The following is a 14,001-nucleotide window of genomic DNA, read 5'->3' as shown; positions in this document are numbered from 1 at the left end:
CATTAGAATTTGACTTCAGGAAGGATTCTACAGACTGGAAATTGCCCAAAAGAGGTATTTCAGGACAGAAAGGCTGTACACCAGGTCACAGTTTACTCTGAGTCCCGGCTCTTCCCTCCATCCTGCACCAATTCTAGCAGGACTTGGGTGAGGCAAGAATGAGAAACAAGACCAGACGTGTAAGGGGGCAAAAGGGGGCCTAAATTCAGTGACTCATCATCCTGGGACTCTCCAGGTGAACAGGGGACCTGGTCAGTCCCTGGGGAGACGCCACTGTGTGTCTGTAAACTGAACCAGCAGGGGAGGAAGAGCTGTGTTTATCCCCAAACTCAGAGGTAGCCATGGCAACAGAGCTATGGCCGGCAGGGTAAGGAGCAAAGGTGAGGGCCAGCTGCCAGCCTGCCAACCCAGGCTGACTGCCCAGATCAGGCCAGCCTGGCATTCTCTGCCCAAGCACCCCCTTGTGGGGAGAGCCGGTCGTGAGAACTGGGGAGAGTCCTGAAGGAGCGAGCACCCATTTCACAGATCTACCGGGGCTCCCATTTCCTGCAGAGCTACACTCTGAGCCAGAGGGAGCTGCTCCCACTGATTCTCCCCAGCCCAGGCACTCGGTATCACCCGACAAGATGATCACAACTACTAGTCTTCTTCTTTTGCTCTTTCCAAAACTTCCAGCTGGAGCCATCTGGCCAAAATGCAGTTCTAATCTCTTCTGTTCAAGTTTCAGCGTCCTTGCAGACAGTAGCCTTTGGGGCATCCCAAGGGAACTTGCTATAAATAGTGGCCTGACCTCAGTCCCAGAGAGCATTCTGCACGTGGGTGGTTCACAAGCGCCTGCGTTCATAACACGTTTCTCAGTGGATATAGCGCAAAACAAAGCTGAGAAGCAGGGAAGTGAAAGCGCCTCATGGTTTCATGGTCCCCTTTATCTGATCCTCACCAGCCTCTCCCATTGCAGCTTCTGCTTCTTCTTTTCATCTACAACCCATTGACCCATTGACTTTCCACAGTCACCCTGGGACTTACAATCCAGTTGGAGAGAAAGACAGCAGGCAAATAGTGAAAATGAAAATATAAACTGAGCAATTTAGATATAAGGATGATATAGAATTGCATGTGGAAAGGTCTTGGGTAAGCCAGCAGAAACAGAAAAGAGGTCACGGTGGTCATTTCAAAAGGGAGAAATGGTATAGAGGGAGAAGACCAGGCCATTCAGATTCCAGTCAGCCACCTTAAGGTTTTGGGTCTTTACCTTAAAAGAAGAAGAACATATATACCAGGGCCCTCCTGGTGGCGCAATGGGTTAACGCGCACGCTAGAAAGCTACTGCAGCTGCTTCAGCATGAGTATAATCCCCGCCCAGGAGGTGACCCACGTGGTGGTGCGGCAGATCTCCCCTGACCACCCGCTGCTCCCCTCAGCAGTGTACTTCCTTGATCTGCCTGTTCTGCTCCCCACTCTGTCTCTGGGAAAACTTCTTACCACCCCTGCACCTCTGGTCTGTACCCCAGTTCTGTTTGCATAAAAAATAACTCTTTAAAATAATAGTAATTATATATATATATATATATCAATAACAATCGAGATATATGTATAATTTTACCCAACAATAGAAGAAAGTGTATTTTTTCTCAAGGGAACAATGGACATTCACCAGGACAGACCATATTCTGGATCATAAAAACAAATCTAAACAAATTTAGTAAAATAAAATCATACAATCCATGTTGTCTGATCCTAAGAAGCTTATGCGAGATGTCAGTAACAGTATCTGAAAAGTCTTAAGATATTTAGGAATTAAACCACACACTTCCAAATAACCCAAGGAAAAAAGAAATCACAAGGTAATATTGGCGATTTGAAATTAATTAAACACTGTGACACAGATAAAGCAGTACATACAGAAGATGTATAGCATGAAACACTTATTTAAAAAAACAAATGAAAGCCTTTAAATGAAAATCTAAGTTTCCAAGTCAAGCAACAGGGGGAAGAATGAAAGCAAATGAATGAAAGCAAAGCAGGGAGCTCTCTCCCCACGCACCTGTGACTCTGCGGGTGACTCCCTTTTCCTTTCTCCTTTTCCTATTAAAGCTGTATAAATATAAATAAATATAAATAAATAAATACAATGTAGGGGTCCAGGGAACAAAACAACAAGAAAGGAAAAGACAGGAAATAGTCGACTGTAAAGCAGAAATCAATGACCAGAACAACAGTAGAAGGAAGCAATGAAACCAAAAGATCCTTTTAAAAATACACATATCTATTTATGCACACAGAACTGGGGTGCAAGCCAGAGGTGCAGAGTGGTGAGAGGATTTAACCAGAGACAGAGTGGGGAGCAGAGCAGGCAGATCCGTGAAGTGCACTGCTGAAGGGAGCAGCGGGCGGGTCAGCAGAGGTGTGCTGTGACATATGGGTCACGTCCGTGATGGGGATCGAACTCTTGCTGAAGCGGCTGCTGCTAGCTTTGCAGTGCTGCACTTTAACCCATGGTACCACCAGAGAAGGCCAAAAAAAGTCTTTTTAAAAAAAAAAAAAAGATCAAAAAATATTGATAAACCTCAAGCCCAGGAAGAGGGTAAGAACACACGCAATGATTATCTGCAATGAAGAGGGGGTAGACTCGTAAAGCCCACAGACAGTACAAGGTTGATAAGGAAATATTTCGAACAAACTTGGTGCCTATACATTTGACAACTTGGATAAAATGGACAAATTCCTTTAAAAATGCAAACAGAGAGTAAGGAAGATGGTGGCCCCGTGAAGAGGCCTGGGCTCTCCTCCAACACACACAATAACCCTGATGCAAAACAAAGCCAAAAAACCCTGCAGGGAAAACTGACTGCCTTGCAAAAGGGAGCATTAGCGCAATGGAAAGTGCAGGGGAAGCCTCAAGATCGCAGGGCAGACAGCCCCAACCCGAGGACAGCTGCCGCCCAAGCCCCTACAGCTACTGACTCCCCACCATCTGGTCTCCTGACACCTTGGACTTCACCGGACAAAGGCTGGTGAGGCCTCCCTCGTGGCCCATGGGTTAAAGTGCAGCCCTGCAAGGCGCTGTGGCCACCTCAGCGCGAGTTCGATCCCCGGCCAGGGACTGACCCGCATGGCCCAGCAGCCCTCTCCTGCCCCCGCTGCTCCCCTCAGCAGCGTATTTCAGTAGATCTGCCAGTTCTGCTCCCCGCCAGAGGCGCCTCCTTCCCCACCGTGGTCTTCCACTAGCCTTTGTCTCTCCACTCCGCCCACCCCCAGGGCCCGTCATGTCGGCAATTTGAGCCCAGACTCCCTTGCTTCCGAGTTTTCTCCACACCTGTCCACTCATCTTGCAGCGACAAAGCCCCCAGGGTACAGATTATGGCGACTGTGGCTCCTTTCCTCACAGAGGCTTGCTGTGCGGCCCTCACTGGGATGGAAAACCGCTCACGCATCCCCTCAGGCAGCGCGGATGTCACCTTGTGAGCCACGGCCTCCTCTCTGTCCTGCTCTTCTTGTGAGCAGAGTCAGGGGTCTGTAGGGGGCACTTCTGTCAAAACCCAGCTCTGCCAAAACGGGGGGGGGGGGAATGCACGGGATTATGGTGATGGCACACGGGTGATTTGGTGATGGGAAACCCACGGGGATTACAATCGAGATGGAAAAAAAAATGTACAAAATGATGTAAAAATAAACTTTTGTAATAAAAAAAAAAATTCTGGTTAAAAAAAAACCAGCTCTGCCACTGACCAGCGCTATCTCTTTCAGGCTCAGCGTCAATGTCACTTCTCCCGGGATCTAGAGCAAAGCCAGTGGCTGCTGCTGTGGTCGCCCCTGTCAAGGGCCTTGACTTGTCCTGGTGCAGCACCAACCACCTTCATCGTGTCTGTCTGCTGCTTGACCAGCCTCGCTGACCTGAACCTTCCTGAGGAGACCGTCCCTCAGCCTTGCTGCCCACAGCAGAGTAGGGCACCACTTCCTCCTTTCGTTCCCTGACAAATCACTTTTTCATTATTTTATTTATGTATACAAGAAACTGGGGTGTAGGCCAGAGGTGTGGTGATGGGGGGCAGGGGTGAGCAGACTCACCAGAGGCAGAGTGGGGAGCAGAGCCCGCAGATGGGCTGAAACACACGCTGAGGAAAGGAAGGAGAGGTCTGCGCCCTGGGGGTCCCTCCCCGGCAGGGATGAGCTCAGGTGGTTGTGCTGATGGTGCTGAGACTTAGCCCTAGGCCTCCAGGCGGGACTCCCCGACAAGCCCCTTGGGAGAAAAGTCTACCCTGCCTCCACACCTGAAGTCCTGAACCTCGACATTCACCACCTTGCTCCAGCTCGTCCCTTCCTGGCGAGCTCTTCAGTGCTCAGCTCCTCGAAGGCCGCTTCCTCAGCCCTCCTTCTCCTTGACCTTCTCCCTCCAGCTCTCCCCACTCCCGGCCCCTCCCTCCGTGGAGCTGACCAGAGTCGGCCTCCCCTTCTTTCCCTGGTCTCCTTTTCTAGCCTTTTCTCCCTCCATCAGGCTGCACCCACTTCTGTCTGATCCTTTTCCCCAGACCACTCACCCGCACCGGCTCTCCCCAAATCCTCTAGGTCAGTGACTGTCAGAAACACAAGCTTGGCCGTTTGCTCTGAGCACAGGGATCAGGGCAGTTTTTCTAGTTTGAGCAAAGGTCCAAGGGGCTTCTGCACTCTGAACCCCATGCCCTATTTCTCTCCCAAGCTGTAGTCTTGATTTTCTAGCTGCTCACAGGACAGTTTCTCAGACGGGCTGGTAAATCTGCCAAGCTCAAAGCCAAAGGGAGAGCCGTGGCCGCAGAGGGGTAATTCTGAGATCGGCCATGCGGTCTTCCACGTCAGCCTCTTTTCCACAGACTCAGTCACAGCAAACCCTGCCCTGTGCCAGGCTGAAAGGAAAGAACTGGTGATGTGTGGAGCAGAAGGCTGAGGGGAGTGAGGACAAAATAAAAGGGCCGTGGCAAGGCAGCAAGCCCACGGGCCGCTGCGGGGGTCAGAGCCTTCTTTGACCCTCATGAAGACTCTCGAGTAGATACAGCTTCGTGTGCAGCGGAGGAGCGCAAGGTGATGGAACGTGGCCCTAGATCACGGCGGGGCTTGAGCCCAGGTCTTTCAGTACCGAGCGCCATGACCCGCCTCCGTGGCCTGAAGAGAGGCCACGGACAGCTCTGAAGAACCTGAGCTGAGCCGGAGCGCCAGAGTCGCCTGGGCATAAGGACCAGAGAGGACACCCCAGGGCACAGAGTTGGTTTGGCCAGGGAGGGTGCGGGGCAGCCCAGGGAGCTGAGGGGACCCACAGAAGGGCCAGAGGCCCTGGACTCCTCGCCACGCTGCAGGGTTGAAGGTGCCTGGCAGCCACACGCTCCTGGGAGCTCAGCGTTCCAAGCCTTGTCCCCGGGGACAAACCCGTGGTCCGAGTGCAATGGCAGCAATGATACCAGAGCATTCTTTGAGCCTCCCACTCTGAGGTGAAGGAGCTGCCGGATCCCGGAAGCCGTCCCCGCTCCGTGCCGGACAGAGGGCACCAGGCCTCCGTGGGGGAAGGGCCTCCTCCAGAGAAGCAGCCGAAGCCTGGAGAGCTTCAGAATGGGCCAACCCCCATTCAGCTGCAACCCCCATGACCCCACCTGCCCCCACAGCCTATTCCCCTCTCTCTCCTCAGGATCCCTGGCCACGTTTCTTGGACTCCAGCCTCAACCAGCACCCCCTTTTCATTCAGTTTTTAAAATCAAAATAATTTTCAGAGCTCCCCTATATGCCAGTTTTAGGGCTCAGCACACCCTCCCTGTGCCCCAGAGGTCCTTCCCACCTCTCCCTCCTTCTTTCCCTTCCTCTATGGCTCTGCCCCCACTGGGCAGCACCCCCACCCCAGACCTCACTGACCCCCAGGGTTGCTGGGGGGGGGTCATCCACTGGCCGCCTGGCTGCCTCCGGCCCCTGCCAGCACCAGGCCTCTCCCTTCCTCCAGCACACCCCCCACACCCCGGGGAAGTCCTTTCAGGAGTCACTCTTAACAAGATGATGGGGATCAGCCCCTCCCCATATAAGCTAAAGACACCCCCCACCCACCCTCACACCTCAGTTGCTATTCTAAATGCCTCCCTCCTCAGGGCTGAGCCAGAAATTTCCAGCCTACATGATAAAGCAAAACCTGACGGGTTTCAGGACCTCATAATCTTCCCTAATCTACCAATCTCCCACCATCTTGTTTCCCCAGAGCAGTGGGCTCCAGCCTTCTCTGGGAGAATGTGGGGAAGGGCTGACCTACCCTTATCAGGGCCATCACTGAGTTGACTCAAGAGTTAAACCTGCCTCTCAAGTTCTGGCTCCGGTCAGCAAGATACAAGATACGAGAGTCCAAGGCAAGTTTGGGGGCGGGGAGCCATTCCCCCGGTTCAGGGCTCCCTACCACTGAGCCACTTGACTCCACAGTGCATCTATCTGTCTTTGTCCCCAGAGCCGCTCCCCAAGGCTCCTCCTGCTCCAGCTTCTCCCCAGACCGGCACCAGGACCGGGACCGGGACCCACCTCACACTCATCCCCTCTCAGGCCAGTCTCCCACCCACGCCAAGTCCCAGTGCTGGGAATCGTCTCCTTCTTCCCCAGCTCAGCCAGGTTCTCAGGCTGAATGAAAGGTTCCGCACACTGAGGGATCTGGACGTGGAGGAGAGCAGGCTGGTGCTGGAGCCTGAGGTCAGCATTTGCCCTGTGCTGCAAGAGGTCAGGAATGTGACCTCGATATCAGCTGCGGGAGATAAGGCCCCCAAACTGAGCCTCCACAGGCCCCTGAAGTTCCAAGCAGCTGGAAGTGGGGTAGGATCATAGAAGAATCTGGAAAGGAGCTTTGTTAAGAATCCTGGGATCTGGACCCAATCCCCGGTGGAATTCAAAGTCCCTCAGAGGCCGCCAGTGACAAGAAACCTAATGCATTTGTGTCATCTTCGCCTTTAAACTGACCCCCCACCTCTGCCCCCTGGATGTGTTGGGGTCTTACTCTGCAGTAACCAGTATCCATTCGGTGAATAACTGAGTGATGGTTTCCACGCGTTGCCACGCAAGGAGATAGGCTGGTTGGGCTCATTGTTCCTCTGCAAACTGAAAGGCTGAAGTTCAGTTTCGTCCTTCCCTAGAGGACCCAAGCTGGATAACTCCGAGCTTAGCAAAAATAGCGAAGACAACGCATCACATGTTGAATACATTCTTCATTGTGCAATTCTGCACAACATGACAATTTTAGAAGCCACTGGGGAGGTGGGAAGGGGAGTGTGAAGATGGAAGGAGGAGGAATCTGGTTGGCTGACACCTCTGATTGCCCAGAAACTTCCATTGCAAAATGAGTGGCATTTATTTGTATATTATTTTGCATCCAATTTGCATTCTGGCCTTCAGGCCAGCTCCTGCCCCTGGCCAGCTCCCGCCCTGACCTGCCTCTGGCTGGCTTCCTTAAGTATAGAGAAGCTAGGGTCCTCCCTGGTGGCGCAACAGGTTAAAGCGCAGCACTGTGAACCAGCCACGGCCACTTCAGCTTAATTCCGGGCCAGGGACAGGACCCACATGGCTTGGCAGACCTCTCCTGTCTCCCCCGCTGCTCCCCTCAGCAGTGTGCTTCATCAATCTACTTTTCTGCTCCCCACTCTGTCTCTGTGAACCCTCTCACTGCCCCTGCACCTCTGGCCTGTACTCCAGTTCTGTAGGCATAAGTAAATAAATCTTTAAGAAAATGAAAGTATACAGAGGCTGTCCCCACCAGAGACTGGCAGGCCTGGGACAATCAAGACGAGCCCCCCCCCACCTCCCACCTGAGCCGCACCTCCCCCTGGCTGACCCACTCGCTGGTCCCTTGCCCTCCCAGGCCTCCTCGCCTGTCTTCCCCCATGGCTCCAGTTCAGCTGGCAGCTCAGTGAGAACCAATAGGTCCACTCCAGGGCAAGAGCATAGATCCAGGGCCAGCCAGATCCTGCCAGACAGGCCAGCTGCTGGTGGTAACCAATCTGAGGTCCCTGTACTGAACCCCCCTCCCCACAGGAGGTGGTCACCCAGTTTCAGGGGTGCAGGGAGTACTGGGAACCTCCCCATACCTCTATCCCTCTTAACCATGCCCTGGAGGAGGTGGCCCCCTGGAGAGAGGCCGGGGGTGGAAAGAGCCCCATGCAGGGAGCCCCAAGAAATGTCCCAGTAAGGTGGGGAGGGGCTGGCCACCAGGACGGGGTCTGGTCAAATGTCTGTGTGCTTGCCCCAGGCCCCAGGCCCCAGGGGCCACATTACAATGTCCAGGAGGGACTCTGGTCTCTTTCATTCATAGATGTTTTGCCACAAGTCGAACAGGACCTGACACACAGTCGTGGCCAAAAAATATTTACTGAACTGTAAGAGCTCAGGAAGTGCGTGTCTGCCCAAAGATGGAGGCCAGGATGACGGAAGAGCCAGCACAAGTGAGGACGCCATGCGGCCCCTTTTCAAACAGCTACTTGTTCTGCAAGGCCAGGCCCCCTGGGAGTGAGTTGCAGTGGGGAGAAGTGGGAAGGGCGTTCAGAGAGAGATTGTTTTCAGGAGTCTGATCGAGTTCGGTGAGTGAATGTGTGTGGGTCTCACACACATCGGCTGACCGGCGGGGACTCCCGGAAACGCACGCCTGCCTGCCAAGTGTGGGGAGCCGAGCGTGTAAAGAGTAGATTTGGGGTTCAGGATTGGGTTTCTCTCCCTCTTCTCTAGTATTCAACTTTTCCTCCCCAGGACTCTTGGGGTTCCAAGGTCCCCAGTGTGGGTGGCAGACTGTGGAGACTAATTCCCATCCCACTTGCTCATCTCCCAAACCCTCAAATTCTCCCCCTGCCAGGTGTAGGGGGTATAATCACTTCATTTCCTGCCTGAAACCACAGCCACCAGTGCCCTCGTGGGCCCAGCTGGCCAGCCCCTTCTAGGGCACAGAGGGTGGTCTGGGCAGGAGTGGGGGAGGGCTGGGGAGGGCCGATCCATCCCCTGGGGAGGCAGCGAGCCTCCTCACCTGCCTGGAGGGCCGGCAGGTAGCTGGCTAGATTGCTCTGGGGGGGCGGGGCTGGGGGCGGGGCCAGTCGGCCCCTCCTCTTCGAGATAAAACAGTGGCGCTGGCAGACCTGAAACCTACTGCAGCCCCAACCTGATTGCTGGCCTCTCACCTCCCCGCTCCAGCAGCATGAACTACACCACCCGCTCCACCATGTCCACCAGCTACCGGTCCCTGGGCTCTGTGCGGCCCCCCAGCCAGCGGTTCCGGCCGGCCACCAGCTCGGCCAGCGTCTACGCAGGCGCTGGGGGCTCTGGCTCCCGGATCTCCAAGTCCAGCTACACCAGCTTCAGGAGCAGCCAGGTGTCCGGAGGCCTGGGGTCCCGGGTGGCCAGAGGTCTGGCAGGCATGGGGAGCATCCAGGGCGAAAAGGAGACCATGCAAGAACTGAACGACCGCCTGGCCATCTACCTGGAGAGGGTGCGAAGCCTGGAGTCTGACAACCAGAAGCTAGAGAGCAAGATCCGGGAGCACATGGAGAAGAAGGGACCCCAGGTCAGAGACTGGAGCCATTACATGAAGATCATCAAGGAGCTAAAGGAAGAGGTAAGGGGTCAGGGGGGAGCCCCCCCCCCCAGCCCTGTAAGCCCGCCCTTTTCTCTTCGTGCCCCTCCTTAGGAACTCCTAGCCAAGGACTGGAAGTTTTCAAGGGTGGGCTCCACGGGCTCCCTCCCCCACCCCTACCCCGCCCCAATGCCCCAGGAGGGGGGTCGGAATGCCCGGGATTTCCACATACACAGGCCCCCAAAGGTGGTGACTGGCATGGGAGGGCCCCTTCCCAGCAGAGAGTGGGGAAGGGGAGGGGTGTACCCAGCAAGAGGGAAGGGGAGGTGAAAGCAGACCAGAGGCCTTCTGGCCAGGGGCCGACAGTTGCAGGGTTTTGGAGGGTTAAGCGGATGTACCTAAGGCTGAGTCATCTAGGAGTAAACAGGACGCCTGCCTGTGGGAGGGGCCGGTTTCGGGGGTGGGGGGCCCAGAGAGGGTGGTGAGCAGGTCCACTCAGAAGAACCGCCAGGTGCCGGCCAGGGAGACAACTTGGTAGCTGCTCTCTTCCAGCCAGGCTGGCCAGCAGTGGGAGACTGGAGGAACAGCAGGACCTGGGACGCCAGGAAAGGAGGGGACAGCGTCAGGGCACAGGAGGAAGGGGCGGGAGAGTCCGGGCTGTGCCAGGGCCCAGCAGGTGCTGTGGAGACACTCGGCCCGCCCCGTCGCCAACTTCCTGTTCACCACGTAACCTTTCTCCACAAACCCCCAGATCTATACAAATTCCGTGTACAATGCCAGCATCGTCCTGCAGATTGACAATGCCCGGCTGGCTGCTGATGACTTCAGAGTCAAGTAAGCCCGGGGCTAGGGAGCCGGGTGGCAGCGAGGTCCCAGGAGGGCTGGGGCAGGTGGCAGCTCATAGCGGGGTGGATTCAGCTGCCGGTGGACGCATGAGACTCCATGAATTGATCTCACGTAACTCCGCTGACGGGCAGTGTCCTCCGGCTGCCGCGGCGCTCAGAAGGCCACCGCCTGACCGCTGGCTCGGCTGGGGCTGGTTCACATGGCTGCTCTTAGGAGGTGGTGTGCGTTGAGCAGGTTCTGGATCGGAGAGGCCCCTCTGACCATCCCCGCCCCCACAGGTATGAGACAGAGCTGGTCATGCGCCAGTCCGTGGAGAGTGACATCCACGGACTCCGCAAGGTCATCGATGACACCAACGTCACTCGGCTGCAGCTGGAGACGGAGATCGAGACCCTTAAGGAGGAGCTGCTCTCCATGAAGAAGAACCACGAGGAGGCGAGCAGGGGCCCCGGCCAGGCAGCCACCAGGGCTCCCAGACAAGCCTGGGTGGGAGCAGAGATGGGCAGGCAGGCCTGCCCACACGTAGCCTCGCTCGCAGGAGGGTTTAGACAGCCCGGCTGTTCTCGGGCAGACGGTTGGCACTCTCGGGGAGTCATCTGAGTGACCGCAGGCGGAGGCTGAGAAGACGGGGTGAGAAAACATGAGTTGGGGACGAAGGTAGAGGCGGCCAGGTGAGCAGTGAGGAGTGGTGGGGGCTGAGGCCATGGAGAAGGCAGGGCCTGCTGGGAGCAGGTACAGTGTGGAACAGGTTCGTGTAGGGAGAGTTGAAAGAGGGACAGGGCAGAGTGAGGAGAGAGGCCCCTGACTTCACCCCTGTGGAGGAGAGAGCCCAGAACTGGCACTACCCAGAGCAAAAAGCTGTTTTCCAGCTGATCCTGTCGGCCTCCTAGAAGTGGGGTGAGCCTTCCCGCAGCCACCCCCTCAAGCCCTCCTCTCTCCTTTTGTGCCTCCCTGCTGCAGGAAGTCAAGGGTCTGCAAGCCCAGATTGCCAACTCTGGGTTGACTGTGGAGGTTGACGCCCCCAAGCCTCAGGACCTCAGCAAGGTCATGGCAGACATCCGGGCCCAGTATGATGAGCTGGCTCGGAAGAACCAAGAGGAGCTGGAAAAGCACTGGACTCACCAGGTGCACGAAGGCAGGGCTGCAGGCCAGCCGGGCCCTGAGGCCCAAGGGTGCGGGTGGAGGCGCACGGAAGGGCAGCTAGTGACCGCCCCTCCCTACAGATCGAGGAGAGCACCACAGTGGTCACCATGCAGAGCACTGAGCTGGATGACGCACAGGCCAACCTCACGGAGCTGAGACGCACCCTCCAGTCCCTGGAGATCGAGCTGGAATCCATGGGAAACCAGGTGAGAGCCCCACTTCCCTGCCCACCTCCTTTGGCCCCTGGCCGCTGCCAGTCTCAGCCCAAGTCCCGCCCCTCCCTCACCAGCTCCTTCCGCTTGAGAGAGTCATTTCCCTGAGCCCACCAGCACTCCCCACTGCTCCTACCCCCCCCCCACCGGCACGGAACACAGTAGGCGCTCAGGAGAGCTTCCAGGAGTACGGAAGTGAGCAGGTGTGTGTGCTGGATGCTCTCCCAGGGGTGCAGGCCCCTCTCCTCTCTCGCGGGGCTCACCACCCCTCTTCTCTGTGGCCCACAGAAGGCCGGCCTGGAGAACAGCCTGAGAGAGGTGCAGGCCCACTACGCCCTCCGCATGGAGCAGCTCAACAGGATCCTGATGCACCTGGAGTCGGAGCTGGCCCAGATCCGGGCGGAGGGGCAGCGCCAGGCGCAGGAGTATGAGTCGCTGCTGAACATCAAGGTCAAGCTGGAGGCTGAGATCAGTAATTACCGCCGCCTGCTTGAAGATGGGGAGGACTTCAAGTAAGTGACTCTTCCTCCAGCACAAGCGGTGGTCAAGACCTCACCCCTCCCTGACACCTGAGTTGTGGGGAGCCCGCCCACCTGTGCCTTGTCTTTGGTACAGGCTGAGCAGTGGACTGGCGCTTTGTTACACCCCTGTGTCTCCAAGCGAGTGACATTTGCAGGAGTTACCTCCTAGAGAAGAGAATGCATTAACTATAAGCATGCCCTTGAGCCTGTACGGCGCAAATGGGGCTTGGTCTGGGGTTTTGGTTATGGAGGAAGCGACCAAAGGGGATTTAGACATAAAGGAAGGCATTGCAAGGCCTGATTCCTGCAGGTCTCCCTTCTGCACTGAGGGGCTGTTTATAACTGAGGCGTGGCCTTCTGTTACAGACTCAGCGACGCCCTGGACATCAGCAACTCCATGCAGACCATCCACAAGACCACCACCCGCAAGATTGTGGATGGCAGAGTGGTGTCTGAGGTCAGTGACACCAAAGTCGTGAAGCACTGAGAAGTGGGGCGCCCTTGGGGGAACAGGTCAATAAAAATTCTGAGGTCACTGCACATGAGTGTGTCTCTCCTTGGCTGCTTCCACACAGGTGTGACTGCCCCGGCTCAGTCGTCCCGCCTCTGGTGAGGCAGAGTCATGTGGGTCCCAGAGGGTTTCATGAGGTGGGGGGCTGGGCCGAGGAAGGATCTGGGCCTTGGACACCTCATGCAAGAGGAGGGAAAGATGGATGGGTTGAGCCCAGGGCAGCCCCAGCAGCACTGTGGAGCCTGAGCTTCGGAGCTCTCAACACCCCCTCCTGACAGGCGCTCCTCAACGGAAATCTGAGCCCGAGAAGGAGTGGGCGAAGGCAGAGGGGACCCGGGCCCAGGGCGCTTGTCCAGCCGGCCCCAACCCCTCCGCCCCACATCCCACCCATCCGGTCGGCAGTCAGCCCCCAAGTGCAGGGTCCCTCCGCCCCGCTCATTCCCTCGATTGGGGTGTGATGTGTAGAGAACTAGGTGCGACTGGAAACGGTAAATGCCGCCGTCGCAGGGAGGGGCCAGGACCTGGGGCCCCGGAAGCACCTGCCTAGATGCAGTGAGCCTGGCGGTGCCACTGAGATGGCGCAGCACTGTGGGCTTGAGACGTGTCGTCTCATCGTGAGCTCACTAACAACGGCTGTCTAATTCATCCACCTTTTTAAATTAAAAAAATGTCCAAGTAAGGCCCTCCCTGGTGGCGCAGCCGGTTAAGGTACAGCACTAAGAAGCTAGAGCCACTGCAGTGAGTTCCCGACCAGGGAGCTGACCCCCAGGGCGCGGCAGACCTCTCCTGACCCGCCCGCGGCCCCCCTCAGCAGTGTACCCCGTCTGTCTGCCTGTCCTGCTCCCCGCTCTGTCTCTGGTGAAGCCTCTCACTGTCCCTGCGCCTCTGGCCTGTACCCCAGTTCTGTGTGCACAAATAAATAAATCTTAAAAAAAAAAAAAACAAGTGTCAAAGAAACATCACAAAATCCAAAAGGAAAGAAGGAAGTATTCTCCCAGTAGGTAACCATTTGTAAACCAGCTTCTTAAATTAGACACATGCAAACACATTTCACTGTGTGTGTGCAGGTAGGAACACAGTTATCTACCCTGAGTTTTGAAATGATTTTCTTAATTGCACAATCTATCCTGGACACCTTTCTGGATCAGCATGTGTACATTTACCTCCTTTTTTTTCTTGCAGGGTAGGTGGGTGGATGGGTGTGGGTATGTAGGGGGGATTTACAGGGGG

At 56.1% G+C, this 14,001-nt stretch overlaps 1 protein-coding gene across 1 annotated transcript; it reads left to right on the top strand.

The window, feature by feature from the left end:
- Nucleotides 1-9,147: 9,147 nt before the first annotated feature.
- Nucleotides 9,148-12,800, top strand: KRT18 (keratin 18, type I). The gene is made up of 7 exons (XM_004692719.2): nucleotides 9,148-9,580; nucleotides 10,290-10,372; nucleotides 10,663-10,819; nucleotides 11,345-11,509; nucleotides 11,608-11,733; nucleotides 12,028-12,251; nucleotides 12,627-12,800. Exons 1-7 carry the CDS (start codon nucleotides 9,164-9,166, stop codon nucleotides 12,745-12,747), a joined length of 1,293 nt encoding a protein of 430 aa, XP_004692776.1. The 5' UTR covers nucleotides 9,148-9,163; the 3' UTR covers nucleotides 12,748-12,800.
- Nucleotides 12,801-14,001: the final 1,201 nt, after the last annotated feature.

This window comes from Condylura cristata, unplaced genomic scaffold (assembly GCF_000260355.1).
Source record: "Condylura cristata isolate star-nosed mole 26May11 unplaced genomic scaffold, ConCri1.0 scaffold00034, whole genome shotgun sequence".
In the NCBI taxonomy this organism is placed as follows: Eukaryota; Metazoa; Chordata; class Mammalia; order Eulipotyphla; family Talpidae; genus Condylura; species Condylura cristata.
This window is presented reverse-complemented; position numbering and strand designations above follow the sequence as displayed.

Excerpts from the sequence above, each read along its gene's own strand:
- KRT18 (XM_004692719.2), top strand. The coding sequence starts at position 9,164 with ATGAACTACACCACCCGCTCCACCATGTCCACCAGCTACCGGTCCCTG. Across the intron at positions 10,373-10,662 it reads GCTGATGACTTCAGAGTCAA|GTATGAGACAGAGCTGGTCA; the intron begins GTAAGCCCGGGG and ends CCGCCCCCACAG. Across the intron at positions 10,820-11,344 it reads TGAAGAAGAACCACGAGGAG|GAAGTCAAGGGTCTGCAAGC; the intron begins GCGAGCAGGGGC and ends TCCCTGCTGCAG.